This window comes from Rhyacophila brunnea, unplaced genomic scaffold, assembly GCF_057557595.1.
Source record: "Rhyacophila brunnea isolate RB1 unplaced genomic scaffold, BYU_Rbru_1.0 scaffold_1, whole genome shotgun sequence".
NCBI classification, from domain to species: domain Eukaryota; kingdom Metazoa; phylum Arthropoda; class Insecta; order Trichoptera; family Rhyacophilidae; genus Rhyacophila; species Rhyacophila brunnea.
In genome coordinates this window covers 40,522,804-40,540,109 of record NW_028232751.1, presented here as the reverse complement: position 1 = coordinate 40,540,109, position 17,306 = coordinate 40,522,804, and the positions used below count along the sequence as shown (strand labels likewise).

General features: G+C 32.0%; 1 protein-coding gene across 1 annotated transcript in view; it reads right to left on the bottom strand.

Moving 5' to 3' along the window:
• Positions 1-11,224: 11,224 nt before the first annotated feature.
• Positions 11,225-17,306, bottom strand: part of LOC147079781 (lysosomal proton-coupled steroid conjugate and bile acid symporter SLC46A3) — a 32,984-nt gene continuing 26,902 nt past the window's right edge. The window contains exons 6-9 of the mRNA XM_085944124.1: positions 16,073-16,227; positions 14,123-14,291; positions 12,553-12,712; positions 11,225-11,430 (exon numbers count right to left, since the gene is read on the bottom strand). Of these exons, the coding sequence (XP_085800250.1) occupies positions 11,370-11,430; positions 12,553-12,712; positions 14,123-14,291; positions 16,073-16,227 (545 nt within the window). The 3' untranslated portion in view covers positions 11,225-11,369. The remainder of the gene's footprint in view (positions 11,431-12,552; positions 12,713-14,122; positions 14,292-16,072; positions 16,228-17,306) is intronic.

The following is a 17,306-nucleotide window of genomic DNA, read 5'->3' as shown; positions in this document are numbered from 1 at the left end:
CGGAGAGACAAAGCGCTGCATTGACATTCAATCAGTTTCCTTATTTACTTTTTATTATTAACATGACCGAAAAGTCTTCTCACACGAAAATGCAGACAATAATTTAAGTGATATCCAAAACTAAGGCAATGTTTGTATTCTATGTCAGAACACCAAAGTGACATTAGAAGAATAATAATAAATGTATATTTAAATTTTTGAAAGAAGATTTGCTTGGAATTTTTGGCATATTATGCATTTTAAAATCGGTAACCATACTATTTGCGGACCGACAGAAATTTTCTGTGGATCTGCACCGGTCCACGGAGCAGCAGTTGGGAAACACTGGTCTAGTATATTATTACCCTTCCCATTCTTGTCGGTTATTTACAAGTATTATACTTAGAGTATGCTTTCAAGATGAAAATATAAATAATTTTTTAAATGACTGCAAATAATACTAACAAAAAAACATCTAAAGTAGGTAGCATACCGATAATTGAAATTTTCACTTCCAGACCTATGGGTCTCCTTAAGAGTTTAATTTGACATGCTTTTTACAAGGAATGACGTTGGCAATTCTACCCTTTGGTTCCATGCCTTAATCCAACAAAATATGAATGGGATGCAGCCACAGGGTATTGTTATATATTCCATTGTAGGACTGATATTTAAAAAAAATGATTATAAAAATAACACTATTTTCTGCATACAGTGGCGAAGAGCAAAAAATCATGGATGTTTAAATTAATTTAATAAAGTTTTGAGTTAACGAGCATATAACAGGTCTCATAGATATTATTACATAATTTTAAACACGTCAGAAATGTTACAAAAATATATTTTTTAATATGTATATATGAGTAGCTTGATATCAAAGTCGGGCAAACACAACCTCCCACTAAATTTATGTTTTAATTGATTATGGTACCTAGTGCAAATGATACTCTTTTCAAAAAATTCACCAAAAATATCAAAAACGGATGTTTTCATAATATAGATTTTTGAGTTTATAGATATATTTATAAATACAGATTCCCATTATCACGAAGGCAGTCGACATGTGCATGTTGACCAATCGCTGAGTTAGAATCTACTTAAAATATTATGTTTGCCGGCCTTGCGGTGGTGTGCTAACGTTGTTCTAAAATAAAGGTTTTTTTGCCAAAATATAGGTGTTTTAAAGGAAAAGTATAATTTTTATTTAATTGAATTGGACTCAAGTAATGTTCGAAAACTAATGCCAGCGAGTGGAAAGAATCAAGAAAAGACATTAAAGTCTCCATAAACATGATAATCAATTTTAAAACTTTCCACGTGTTCTTATTTTTTCAATAAAAAGAATTTTTAAAATACCTAACTGGAAATTTTCTTAAAAAAAGTGAAACTTTGAATCAAAAGTGGACACTTACAGACCTGTCTGTATCACAAACGGACAAACGCCAAAGTTTATAACAAAAGCGGACATAAGTATATTTGATATTTACAAAATTTAACTTATGTATTTAATCTATTCTGTGCCTCCAGATATTGTTCACTTTTTTTTTCATGCATATATGTCTTATTATATGAAATGAAAAATCAACTCTCCTGTAAATTTTCATAGATGACTTATGTCCCACTTTGATACTATGTACTCATAAATGTTTCTAGAGTGTATGTTTAAATAGTGAATGCTACCTGTGTATCAATCACTGAATAAAAAAATATTTAATTAAGATATTAGGAATGCTTTGGGTACCTTTTTAAATTAAATTATTGGAAAAATAAATGAAAAAATTGATTGATATGATATATACCTACTGATAACAATGATTGTTTTAACAATAAAAAGTTGAAGCCAAATTAGCTATATTTATTGGAATGTTTGATTTCTATTTCAAAATATATGTTTCAAAGCAACATTTAAATAAGTATACAATAATGCAAAATTTGGTCATTCTTCATGGCTTATACTAATAAATATAAATTTCACTAATTATTTATCTGACAATAAATTCTGGGAATTTGGGAATCTCAGTGGGAAAGTCGCCTAAGGTATTATTACTACCCATATTATTTATTCTTACACACAAATTGAGCTTTTTATTACATTATTATCGCTGTGCTAGTTTAATACATACAGTATCAAGTAGAAAAACAGTACTTTTGAGATATCGCATTTTTAAAACTCAATAGTCTAAAATTAGCTTATTGAGGGATTTTGCTTTAGTTTCTAACAATCACTTTAATAATGTATTAATCAATGATTTTTCTATTACTATTTCGACTTGAACCAGTAATTCAATAATATTTTGGCTTTGTAAATAATAACTCAAATATGTAAATAGGTTTATTTTTTATTATTAATAATTAACATACAGTAAAAGTTATGTGTAACACAAAAAATAAGTAAATATGGTTATGATAGAAAATGAAGTAAGTATGTATCTTAATAAATTTATAAAACAACTTCTTCTTCAGTCAGAGATTGGCTCGGTAAAGTTTCCGGGCTATTATAAAATTCACAAGGCGCTGAAATTAAATTGTCCCTGCAAAACGGTAAAAATTCACATTTTTTTGCAAGTGCAATTTTAGGACAACTATCATAGGCTTTGGGTAGCATTTCCAGGGTGTGATTGACATCTTTTTCCTGAATAAATATCTATGAAATACAAAGTTTTGTAGCAAACGTTATCAGCGTTGATTTTTTGGAGATTGTAGCCTATCAACACACTTGCTACCTTCCAATCTATCACATTGGATGTAACCATTTCATCGATATTGTATGATTGTCCAAATTTGTTTAGCTATTTTAGCCAAAGTTACAAATTGGTAGGCGGCTCTGCAACTGTGCTCCATTTATCTCTAATATTTCTTGATAAAATAATTTATAATCACCCCACATTACGATGATGTAATTTTGCGTCTTTTTTATTCTGTTTCATTAGCTAATATTATTAAATTCACAACACATTACCTAGTTCCATTGTCTATGAGTATTGCTAATTTAGTATGCTTACCTACTGAATGTATTAATAGTATCCAAGGTATTTACTACAGGTTTTTAGAAACACTTTAAATATTCAAAATTAGTTTTTATACCTGATCATTTACTTAATAGGTATTTTAATCTTTTTTTTATTAAATTACTGTATAAACAAGAATTAACCGTATTCATTGTCAGTTTGTGTTTCGCATTGGTGAGTGCGCACAGTGCTTGAAGATGCCAAAAGGCGAAAACCAGGTCACAAAAAATGACTCAAATGGAAGAGTAGAAAATATCTATTATAATTTTAAATATTATTTCCCTTTTAGTTCATTTTATATTCTCATGGCATTTAAAATTACAGCGTCCAGTTTTAATTAATTTTGTAGGAACAATTCTACTAGATTTGGTGACATTCTCTTCACCAGAATTAACCTTTAATTAATTGATTAATTTGTAATATTCTTTGCCAATATATTTGGCTTCAGAATAATTTTTATGGGACGCTTCATATTGGTAGTGTCTACAAGTACATAATTATTTTGTTCCGATTGACTCTGAACTGAAGATATTTCACTGGATCCTTCAATTGGTATGTTATTTGGTTCAACAACCTCTTCTGATAAAGGATTTTTGGCGGTTCATTATTTCCGATAATACAAAATATCCAGTGTCGTAATTTAAGTTATGTGTACTTGTTTCATTATAAAAGCAGAACCAACGTTCATTTCCACCACATTATAATATTGTGTCTCCGTGTTCATGTGAGCAGGGTTAATATCCAGTACAAGCAAATCTTCAATCACCACAGCATCAGATACCAGAATCACCATCGACTCACTTGAATGATATTCACGATCACATACAATGTTACATTGCTCTTCATCCACTCTCGATGTAATATTCTTCCGTTGAATTGAATTAATGTCATTTACATTAACAGTAGTTAATATTGTTTCACCCTAAAAATTAAAACAGAAAATATTAAATATGTGAATGGATGCACTAATATGCATTTATTTATATTGTCATCATGAGTTATTGTCAAAATTACATAAAGTAGTGTGAAAGTAGAGTGCAAAAATCACATTTTGAATTTGACATACAATTACCGATGTTACTGAATATTGAGTATGTTTTACTTACAATAGATTCATTTGTTAAACTTGTCAACAGTATCATTTTCCTTCTGCTTTTAGGTAAACTGCACATTGATTTATCCATAATTATTGTTATCGCAAGAAACTTTAGTCATAAAACTATTTAAAACATGCCAAATTCACTAACGCTACCACGCTAGCTGTCAAAATTAGATGAATTATTATATGTTAATGCATTCAGAGTGGACAACACGTTTAGTTGCAGTTTCCTCAGAGCAATACAATAACAAACCCAAAAATTATTGTATAGCATTAATTTTCCTAATTTTTTTTTAAAGGCAATACTGTAATATTTCTAAATGTTATTGTATTGAACTAATCCTCCATCTTCACATTAAGCAAATACTCCAACATTGCCATATATTATTGCATTGATACTAATTGTGCTAATGTTATACAAAAACTTTGAAAATATTTAATATAAATGTATTTTATTTCATTATGTTACAATGCTAAAGGTTGATGAAAAGAATCATAAACAATAAGCCCAAAATCATTTTTTTAGTTGTTACTTGTTATTTCAACTAGCACCGCGTTATCTTAGACTACATTTTGTAGCATTAAAAATGCACAATACCTACATATTTAATTGTCAAAGAACCAGTATGTATTTATAATATATATAGTATATAATATATATATAATATAAATATGCCACATCTCTCTAAAATATTAACATTTTATTTCAATATAAAAATACTTAAAATTATGACACAATTTAATTTTATTGAAAGACCAGTTAAGTTAAATTGCTTTGTAAACAATCTACATCATTTTCTTAACTCAAGATATTTGTAAAATAAGACTTTTATTTTCATTTGCTAAAAATATAAATTATTTAGGCATGCCATTGACAATAACGAAACATTTTACCAAGGTAGGAACTAGCTTAAGGAATGCATTGATTTCTAATTTACAAAAATAACATCTTTATGGCATTGCTTGACACTGTGCACTCACAGACACTTTTAAACAACACTTCAAACATATTACTGACCAGGCATAGCAGTACTTCTATTTACATCCCTTCACATGTCTCTATGGCCCTGTTCCTCACTTCTGGCTTTAATACCCCGTTTACATGTGCATGTTTAAAATACACACTCTTGCTGCCAGTAAATCCATTCACATGAAAAGGCACTATAATACTACATAAAGTGTTACAATGTATTAACCACAATATAGACATTACACTATGAAAGCGCTATGATGGAAAAACCATCTTCATAACTTCATCAAAGTACAAGTATTAGGTTTTTTTTTTAAATTCTAAGGTAGGTTTTTTTATTGATAGTACAGTAATCCCCAGTTTTAAGTTATCTGTTTTATGCAGTTTCAAATAAATAGACATGATTGGCAAAGTCGATGAAATGAATTCAAAATATACGCACACATCAAACACAAATAGTAATAGTAATCAACAGCTAATGCAAGCTCTATAGTGCAAGGGCATAAATGCGCGTTTTTTTTTACATATTTTAAAAAAAATGTTTTGAATAATATTTTTTGTTCAATACCAGACAAATAGAAGTTCTGGTAAAACCCACTAAAATAGAAAAGTGGAAATAGTCTTGGCTCTGTCAATTTCAATAAGACAATAATACGTTAAGTACAACTGAGATTTAAATCTAATCTGATTCTCAATAAATTTGTAAACACTCTATAAGGCGGTGGCGAAGGATGACTTTTGGAAAGAGGTAGGCTGTGGAGATCTGATAAAAAGAGCACACTTGTCAGGTATACTTACGAGAATACTACGATATTTACTACTAATGAATAGGTATACACTAGTAAATGACAACAACACACTAATACAATGAAACTTCAAAAACTCATTGATGAATGAACATTCATTTCATTTGAACACCCATCAAAAATCATTAGATAAAATTTATTTTTATTTATAAAAACAATCTATAGTTAATTACTTATTCGATTAAACGCCGTTGAAATTATTTTTTTAATTATCTAATTATTAATGATTTTGGACAAAGTGCGCAGTCGTGCCAACATTATTATGCGCGAATGTTTTAGGCTCTGCGATAGGAGCTTACCTTATTTCGTACAAATCAGCAGAATTGCTGCGGTTACGAGACGTTAAGTCCATGCGAAAAAAATTCAGAATTATTTCACACATAATCGGACATTTATTTACGTCGAGGCGTTTATTATTTATTTACGGCGCGTGGTATATTTTTTAATACCTTTGCAGTTGTTTTGTAAACTGTGTAATACTGTAATACATTCCTACATATACGACATCTCTCGTTGGCAAAATAAATTATTTTTATATAACATAAAATAATGAAGTGATTAAGTATATAAATATGTCAATATGCAATTAAAAAATATTTTTCTTAAGAAGGTAGGCTTTAAATAATCGCCTAGAATGGAGTCTTCGCCACTGCTATAAGGTGTCCATTTTCGAAAACCGATTAGTCCACATGATATCGACCCTTAATCGGCAGAACAACGTAAGCGACAATTCATAAATTTTACAGAAGGTTTTTTTTAAATTATTTCCGTAATTAGTTCCAAAAATGAATTCTGTTAATGTGGTTAATAATAATTGGTTACTGCCTATACGGAAATTATAAAACAATTGCATTAGTGCTTTTAGTTTTCGAGATAGTGGCGGTAACGCTGTTTTGCTTATGTCTATGACACGATATTTTTTCCAGGCATGTCGCTTACGCTATTTGGCGTAGTCGTTTTTATTTATAAATTTCATGCTAATTATCATCACAGGGCATTACTAATTAAGTATTAAAATAAATAACATAAGCACCCATTTATTTTACGAAAGGGGACGTTGTTAAATAAATTAAAAATACTTTGACTTTTTAAATTAATATTTTTGCTTGTAGATACTTAATCACATATAGGTAAAATAAAAATAAATGATTGGTATTTTTAAGGTTTCGCTTATATTATTAATATTATCAGGTATTGTTATTTTTCAAAATGAAATAGGTACGTATCTACTCGTACATAATTAAATATGGGGACCTACTAATTATGATAAAATAAAATTGTAATCAACTATTCAGTTTTACAAAAAAATTATTGTCCCACATTTTTTAAGCAGTAATCGCTGTATTATCCTCATTCACATCTTCCTGATCGGATTCCGGTAAAGTATCTTCCACTGATAATCCATGTGGCAGTTTCATAAACTCATCCGTCGTCTCTGAGGGATATTACATTTAACACAGAGACTTTTATACTGTTACTCGTTATACTGGATTTCCGATATTGGTGATTTAGCACTATACAGCAAGGGTGGCTGCGCTTAAAGCATCACAGCACTTGATCGGGATCTGATGACATTTTCTAGGTCTAACAGTTTAGTCCTACTGTCACCAGAGTAGGTACAATATTTGGTAAGTTTTTTAAATTATGCCTTTCATAATTCACCAAATTTAATCTTGAACTTTGAAGGAATGCAAGTAGCAGCGAAAGATTTCCAGTCACGGAATTCTGCATATGACATGATGACCTAGCGTTGGAAATGATGGTGGGTCATTTTGATAGTGCCCAAACTACTATATAAATGACTCAATTGTCGCATGAATGGAATCGACCGGCATCGTAGTACGACCAGTGGGTCTATTCTATACTTATCGACCGCTAAAGTGATAGATATTATCAAACTTAGGGTAGGTTTATATAAAATGTTAGTACTTATTGCAACAATTATAATCAACGTATTGCAATTGTTACAATAAGTGCTAATTCTATAATACAAACCTACCCTAAGTTTGATAATATTTATCACTTTATCACTTTAGCGGTCGATAAATACAGAATAGACCCACTGGTAATAGAAAATGTATTTCTATCAATTCAATGAAAGTTGAATTTTTCATAAAATAAGATAGCATACCCAGTGTTGCCCGGTTCTTATTCTGACCAATCACAGTATAATAATTCCTTGATTTTTTCCCGCTTTGTCAGTCCTGTCCAAAGATTTGTGCATGATTGCTGAGATCTCATTACTGCCACGTTTACCATCAGTTTCACCCCATAAAAAGCAGTGTCCATTATTTGTTCCACTTTCGTAGATACTTTCATTATAGTATGCGTATTTCGACTAGGGAGTGTTTAGCACCTTCTCGAGGTCAAAACTTGCGCACAAAATGTCATTGTGATTTTTACTTTTGGCCAGATCATTAAAGAACATCTCCTTGCATTTATCCTTTACGGTAAGGGGACATTTGTAAGTATCCGTTTCAATTAGCCGAAGTCTCTCGTCACCAGACATATTTGTTACTTTCTCGCAAAAAGAACACTATTATCTTTTTTGGTAGATGAAAACCCAAGTTGAACTTACTGTCTATTAAATACGTTTCTGAAAACATTCCGAATCACGACATTAGTGGATTCATTCAAAGAATCCAAATTTTCAGTATAAATTTTATACTTATACATTTTTAACATTTCAAAAATCTATAGGAAGATACTATTCTTCGTAGATTATTCTGACAGTAGTGAGATGTAACAGCGGGTAATTATTGTTTAATAAACTCTATTACCAGGTTTATTTTATCTCAGCCAGTTTTACTGGACGGCGCGAGCTTTGCTCCCAAATCGGTTTTCGCACAACTCACTACCAGACGGACCACCGAATAAACCGTACCGTAGCTTACACTATCAAATAACGTCGGTTACGTTGTTTTGCTCTACTTTATAATGCGATACAAGTTCAAACGCTAAAAGGCACAGGTCCTAAAAAAATGTCACGCGATTGAGATCGGGCTCTAATATTTTTTTCACTTATGCGCTAGGTGATATTGAACAGTTCTCCATTTAAAACGCAATTTACCAAAAAGTGTCGCTTACGTTGTTCTGCCGATTAAGGGTCGATATGATAAAAATCAAACAAAAAATACATACAAATTCTATGTGTAATTTCACACAATACATATCGAGGGTTAAGAAATGACACCTCGTAAGTAGGGATTGCAATACCGGTATTCCAATATTTATCAATACCAAAATACCGGTTTTTAAAATCCAAAATACCGGAATTTTCAGTATTAAGAAAGCACACTCGTTTACGTTTTTGAAAATAAATTATAAGTTATGTGCTGCTAAAATGCAAATATATTCAGTGAATCCAACAAAGGTGAAAAAATAATAAAACATATTTCATCAAATATATTTATATAAGTAATTGTCGTGATGAATTATCAAAATATTATTTCGAAATAGAAAACATCCATGACAAAAATGTTCAATTATCCCATAATTATTGATGACTGTACAAGCGTTGAATTTAAGAAGCTTTTCCTGCAGCTGGACTTATTCTCACTTGATGAACTTTTGAGGGCTTTAGTTGAAATTATCAATATATTCAAATTATTTGTAAAAAATCACTAGTTCTACATATTATGATCAATACATATTTTTAAATGTCAACATAATAAATGTAGGTAGTTTTTTGGTATAAAATAATATTTTAAAAAGATTTGAATAGCTATATTTATTAATAAGCAACCTACTTCTGTTTTTTTAATGTTTAAGAAATACCGGTATTCAATAAGAAATACCGAAAACCCGGTATTGACATTTTCATTCGGTATTGCAATCCCTACTCGTAAGTGACAAAATAACAACTTTACAGGAGAGGGAAAAAACTCACCTGCACACTATTGTGTTTGATATTTGATATTACAAATCAATGTTTTCGTCATCTATAGTGAATGTATGTAGTATGAGGTTTACTTACACGCATTTGACGGGTGGCTGGCGGCAAACAAAATGATACATTTACGAGTTATCATTAGTTTTATAGTAGATACGAGAAATTGTTTCAAACATTTTTAGGAGCTAAATATTTTTTTATCGATATTAATGATGTTCGATACTACAAATATATCCAATAATGTAAAAAACTAATTTTGAACAAAATGTAGCTTATGAGGTGTCGTTTCTTAAACCTCGATAAGTAATAAAATATTAATCTATAAATTCCATAGCCAGCCAAATGTATACAGTGAAACCTCGATCTACCGTTCTCGCATAAATCATTTAAATTTTTATAAGTTGCAACTAAAATGCCCCCCCATGAAGAAAACTAGAACTCTAGCTGAAAAACTGAAAATAATTCAAGACGTCAAAAAAAATCAAGGAAGAAAATGAGATTTTTAAAAAAAAAAATTATATATACATTTATCGTTTTTTAAGGTCCCTTGAAAACCGTAAAATCGGGGTTTCACTGTACAAAAAAAAATGTTTATAAACTGATTAAATAAAATTTTGTGATGTATATATTTTTGGTAATTTAGAGTTTTTTTATTATTATTTAATTTATTACAAATCAAGCCCTCTTGCTTTTTCATATAAGATGGTTCATAGCAATTAAAAGCAATCAAACAATGAAAATAAGCATATCGTTCTAAATTGAAAACACAATAAGATTTTAACAAATAAACCGGCGCAAAAACAACCAGTTACACTTGACATACAAAAACATCATTTACCCCAAAAATATTGAATTGTGGAGTTATTAATATTTGAAATTAGCTCCCTCCTTGATGTAAAGTATATTGTATTTTCTTTAAATTAATATACAAATACCTCAAAAATAAGGTTTATTTTAAAATTTTATATTGTTTTCCACGCATTTTTAATATCGCTGCCTGATTTCCATGTTGTTCTATCACTTTCAGTAAAAGTTCAGGAGAGCAATTTGAAAGTTAAATAATAAATTGCACCACCAATATATATATCGCTGTCTGATTCCTAGGTTGTTCTATGTATGTCACTTTCTGTAAAATTCTCAGGAGAGCAATTTGATATATATATTAAAAACTGTACTCTGCATATAAAAGAATAACTTATTTTCGATATTATAAACAAATGTCTTCGTAATTTTTGTATTCTGACTAATTAATAATAAATAATTAATTAATTGATAATTAATAGTTAATAATAACTTAATAGTTCTGGAAATAAAACAAAATGGCATTAAAGTCATTTTGCTTAAAAATGTGATATAGAACAAACTGGAAATCAAGCAGTGATATATCATATATTTTTATTACATAACATACAATGGTAAAGAAAGACAAGATTATCGTATTATTGTTGCGTTCAACTGTTTACATTACATTTACATCTCTATATAAAATAAAGTTATCAAATAAAATGTATTATGACCTTTCCTTAAATTATGAAGCCTCTTCGCAGAATTACAACAATAATCTGTGTCGATATAGATTCTACAGCCTTGTGAATAATAATTATTTGAAATTATTCTAGTTTTCCACCTGTACATATTGCTCCATACGTTCAGATCCAAGTACAATGTGTATAGATCTGTAAAGATATTCATTGATAAACATTAATAAATAATTTCTCCTCCCACAAGTTTGGATTTATAAGGTAGGTCAACAGCTGCTTAGTAATCAAGACCAATAAAAGTATTACATTATAATCACTTATAACTTATAAAGAAATAAATATAGCAAAAAAAAATGTATGTCACTTGTGTAGCCAAAGGAGTCTCATGACAGTAAATACTTTTAGTTTATACAGGTTGGACCCCCACAGGGTCACAGTGAGAACAGGTCTCGATAACTGCATTCTGGAGCATATTCTATGTGCTTAACTCCGTGAGATCTCAACTGATTCAGATGTTTACATTATATTTTGTAAATAATTCATTTATTCAATAAACAAAACAAATCCAAAAAAGACTCGAGTCTTTAATTTCACCCAGGCATGCTGACAGACACAATCTCTACACAATTGACTAGTAACTAGACTGCGTGTAAATAATATGCAAATCTCAACCTGTTGTTGATTGTCCTGCTTTCGTTACATATTGTTATTAGTGAGTTTACAAGATTGTTCATTTGTTTCGATGGTAAATTTTATAAAAAACATATTTAAGGTTTTTAACACATTAAGGTGTTTTGACATCAGTGTGGTCTTACACATGCTTCCCCTTCACCACCCGTTTTGTCTTACAACCTTTCGGGATAAATATTGCGGGATAATGAATAAAAAGCGTCCTACAAAGTTGTGCTGGGAGTATCCCAGTAAGATCTACACAAGAGCGTGAATGGCGTGCACTCGAGTATACAAAAATTTGATTTCCACTGCTTCTTTAGTTGAGAATAATGAGAAGAGATCTTCTCTCTCATGGATCATATCATGAAAATTTTATTAAAAGCTAAATAATTGCCTCCCATGTATCAGGGCGCAATTGCCGATTGCCCCAACTGAAAACGCTGACAAATAGGCACATCTAATACAAGTGTGAGCTTGCTTTAAATGAACCTGCAATTCGAGTCCAAAGCCTTATTAATTTCATCATCAGCTTCGCTTTCACATAAAAGTTTTCATATCAATAGAAAATGTTTTCAATTCAACTCATTTTTAATTTTCCTTTCAAAAAAACAGGTGTAAAAACTGTGAATATAAAAGGATACTTACAAAATTAGCAGTAGAACTGCCAATTGCGAGGCCATTGTAAGGTAAAATATGGCATTCGGATGTCCAGTAACAATTGTAGCATTGTACAATTGGGAATACAGAGTTGCCGAAAATAATGTCACCGCATTATCGCATACAGACAAAAGGGCAAAGACTTTTCCTGAAAATAAGAAAATTTAATAAGCATTATTTTCCACCATCCCCACTCCCTTCACAACAACACAAATATGCACTCCTTCAAGCCAACCCACCCTGCACAACATTCGGTCTTGATCAAGCGTTTCATGAGACCATATTTTTTATGCCTGGGAATGTTTCAGGAACAGATATCCGAGACTGAGGTCACCACGCACCCAAATGTGCTTTGACTAATTTTACTTTCTAATAAAAAGTGCCCTTGGCAAAGAGTAGCACGATGTACTAACAAAAAACAAATGATTCTAATTAATAAATATACAGTCAAACTTGGTTATTATGAGGAAGATGGGACCGACTGAATTTGCTCGTTAGAAGCATTATTCGTTATATCGTTATATAAAATTTTTCGCGCCACATTCTATTTAAGCATAGAACATAAAAAATTTGAAAACCATCGTAAAAATCCCCGAAACAAGCATGGCATTCATAAACTACAAAAGAAATTGTTTATTGTAATGAAGCGTTGAGCCGTCGGCGCTGCTAAGTTACCTACTGACTTCGCAAAGCTTGGATTTTTTACATGCAATTTCAACCATATGATACTTTTTTAATGTTGTCAGCGAAAACGCCAATTAGGTACTTACGACACTTAATGTCATAAACCCGTACCCGAGAAGTAGCTCGTTATAAAAGTGAATAAATGTATGGAGAAAATCATAAACTAAAATGTCAACGAATGTTTCCTCATTACATCCGAGATCTCGCTACTTCTGTGATCATAATAACCAAGTTCGACTGTATAATATACAACAGAGTTAAAACAACACAGACACAAAACTGTATGAAAAGATCTTCAGGTCTGACTTGAGCATCTTTTCCTTTTTAAAGCACATTTTCGGACATTCCCAGAAGATGTGGTTTGCATGTTTGCCACATGAACATGTTGGTCAGGTGACAAGCTCAAGCTCAAAGAGCTTGGCAGCAAAACATCAGTCAGAAATTGACCGGTGTAGAAGTCAGGAGTCAAACCGGTTATATCCAATCGCCTTTGAATATTTAGAAAGCCAATATTGGATATAAATGAAATATTGACAGATGACGGGTTGGGCAGATTGAGAGTCTGAAGGTCCCTTTCTATTACGTCCAACCATTTGAATCGTTGTCACTCGTCTTTATCGATGTATTGTCCACCCACTCTACATTATGTCCCACCCAGCTTCTTTATATATTATCTAGCTCTTCGCAAACACCATAATTATGGTTTGGTTAAGCAGAGTTTCATTAAATTTAAAAAAACTACATAACATCCTCTGGAATTACTATTCTTAGTTTTATGAAAACAAATTAGTATGACTGACAAAGTTCAGGATTTCCATAGCCTACTTCCACCCTTCTATTTACTACTATGGACAATTTATATAAGTATATTTACCTCTTTCATGCGGTTGCACAGCTTTAGATGTCATTGATCGAATGACAGGTGCCACACAAGGGCCCAAAGCCGCAAAAGAAGCTCCCAAATAAAACAGCCAGGACACTTGAGCAGTTGCAAAGAATATTCTGCCGACCGCATGCGAAGCTGCTCCAATCATCACAATAACCTATGGTAAAAAATAATTTGATTAAGAGAAACAATAATACTGTAGAGAAATTGTTGTTTACGAGCGATGTTTTTCACCAGACAACAAGACTGGCATCGCAATAACCCGATATGGTTCCTGACTTCCTTTAACAAACTTTCCACAGTGGCCGCTTTCCAGTTTGGTACCCCAAGTATACGGCAGTTATTAGTAGATCCATCTAGCCAGCGATGTTCAATTACATGGGTGTCCGAAATAATAAAAATATTAAAGATGACATTGTGAATAGTGCAGGACAGAGAGAATTGAAAGAGACAAGAAAACGACGCAATGTGCTAGGACCATACTATAGTAACGATAAGAATAAGATATTTAGCACTTAGTCCACAATAATGTAAAATGTCTAAACCGGTTCCATCAGCCTAAACAGAAAATATCCTAAGTGAACGAAACTGGTCCTGATCCTTGTTAAATGATGTGGAATCTTCATAATATGTCGTGTCCATACAAAAGATGCGCCTAGACTCTTCCCAAGAATGCCTTTGCCAAAATGATGGCCACGTCATTGGCTTCAAACATATCATTGATCTTGCAGCTGGTTGGAACGAGCGAACAGACTATCACGTATTACGCCATTTTGTCACCTACATTCACATCATCGAAGTATCCCCACTTGGGATATCCCTTAGATAAGTACCCTTGGTCCTAGTTACTCCAGTTCATATTCAATTCATTGTCATCCAAATTGCGAAATCCTGCACCGGTACCCCCCCCACTGGTAGCTTCTCATTGGGCACCATTGAGAAAACTGTATAGTCGCATTTCACCATTCTTTCCACGGCAGATGGCTCCGAAATCTCCTTGGGTGACCGAAGGAAACTCTTCCTAGATTTTCAGCGTGATTGCACATAGGAATGTCCATATAGTGGATGTCATTCATTTGGGCTGTGTGATGCACATCGGCGGCTACTTCTCTTTGGACATCTGGTAGTGCGATTCCTGCTTTTGCTACAGGAGTCAGTTTCAAGAATCACAATTATATGCGGCAGTTTTCATTTAGGGATGTATCCACCATTCGCACATGGCACGAACAGTTCCATACAAGACATGGGATCTGGCACCCCAACTACTTCCCACTAATTTTTTTTTAAATGTAGCCTGCGCATGGCACCCATTCACAATGATCTACTGACCAATCTTACCACTACCAGCAATGCGCTAAAAACAAAATTATGTGGAATAAATATGTACCTAATGTATAATATATGTATATACCTATATTGGGCCTTGGTAAAAGTCGAAGTGACATGTTTTCCAGTACAAGCGATTATTTAATGCCTTCTAAACTTATTAATTAATAATATGCACTATGGATCTTTTTTTTTTAAAAACAATCTGTAAATTATTTGGAAAAGAAAAAAAAATAAAGTAATTATTGAACATTTTTACGTACTTTTCAACACACCCAAAATAAGCATATTCTGACATAGGCACTTCTTTTCCCAAGGCCCAGAATATATAATATATATATATATATATTTTAATTAATATGATGTCTTTCCATCATCAAGAACTGATATACACTATTTAAGTAGGTATTTACGTATACAGGATACACTCTTATACACAAAATCACTGCAGTAAAGACATGAATATAAATTTGCAATGTGGACACTTATTGCAATGTTCATTTTTCAACAACAATTAACTTATTCATCTGCTTATGACTGAATGAAATTTGTATGAGCAAGATGTCTATGAACAGATTCATTTAGGTAATTAATAGTAATGTTTATTTTTACCGTGTCTCTCCATTTTAAAAATCCCGACATCAGAGGTATTCCAATCAACATCATTATAACATAAGCTGCACTTTGAAATGTTTTGAATTTAGAATAGACAATGGTATCCCAACCGAATACCTTAGTCATGTATAGATAGAGCATCGGTTTCTCATCTGAAATTATATGTAAAATTTTGTATAAGCGCATATTTGTATAGCAATGCGTATTAATAATCTTCTATTTACAACAGTGAGATAAGAAAATTTAGATATACGCTGAAAATAATTTCTTTAATGCCAGAGAAAAATAAACATTCAGACATTTTTCACCTCCTTTCTACTTCAAAGATGATGTACATTTTTATGCACTTTCCATGCTGGAAAGAAATTTATCCTGAAAATTGAAAACTTGGAGTGACCGAATTTAGTATAAACCTATTTAATTTGAAATACTAATATATCTAGAATCGAGACAAAACATATCATAACCATGACACTTCCGGTTGTATCCAGTGAACAAATAGGAAATCGATAAATTGAATGCCGATAAAAAGGTTGTGCATCACTGTTTTATACGATATAATAATTCATAAATATACTTTTATCGATCTATAGCAGATACACGAGGTCTTTAGAAAAACTTTACCAAAACATAAATCTATATACAATTTGGGATACAGTAGGCACTCGGTAATCCGGCGTTCACCAATCTGGCACGTCCAATCGTCCGGCATTTCGCAACTCAGCTCTCCTGCTCTATAATCCGGTAGGTTTCACATTGAACTGCCGGATTACAGAGCGGAGAACCGTCCCCTCGGCAGTTTGGTGTCCGACCTTGACAGATAAAACACATGTTATAGAATTATTTCCTATAGACATCCAATAATCCGGCATTTCTGACAATCAGGCATACGTGAAAAAATATGTGTGCCGGATTACCGACCGCCTACTGTATGTCTAAGCCTGAAGATGTTTGTGTCATTATGATGGCCCATTTTTTCTCACCATACGAAAAGACATTTAAAGACCTATTTTCAGATAATATTTCTATGTATCCAGTCTGAACCATGAGAACAAATGAAGATCACACACTGACGATGAGATGTCTAATAGAGATAATGGTCTAGCGGCTATACAAACTGCTCTTAGACAAGTTTGACTGACTGCTGTCTGCTTCCCTTTGAAATGTATGCAAAGGCGCAGACTATGAGAAAAAAGACTAGCGCCCCGCTCCGCCCCACTCCTTACTGCCA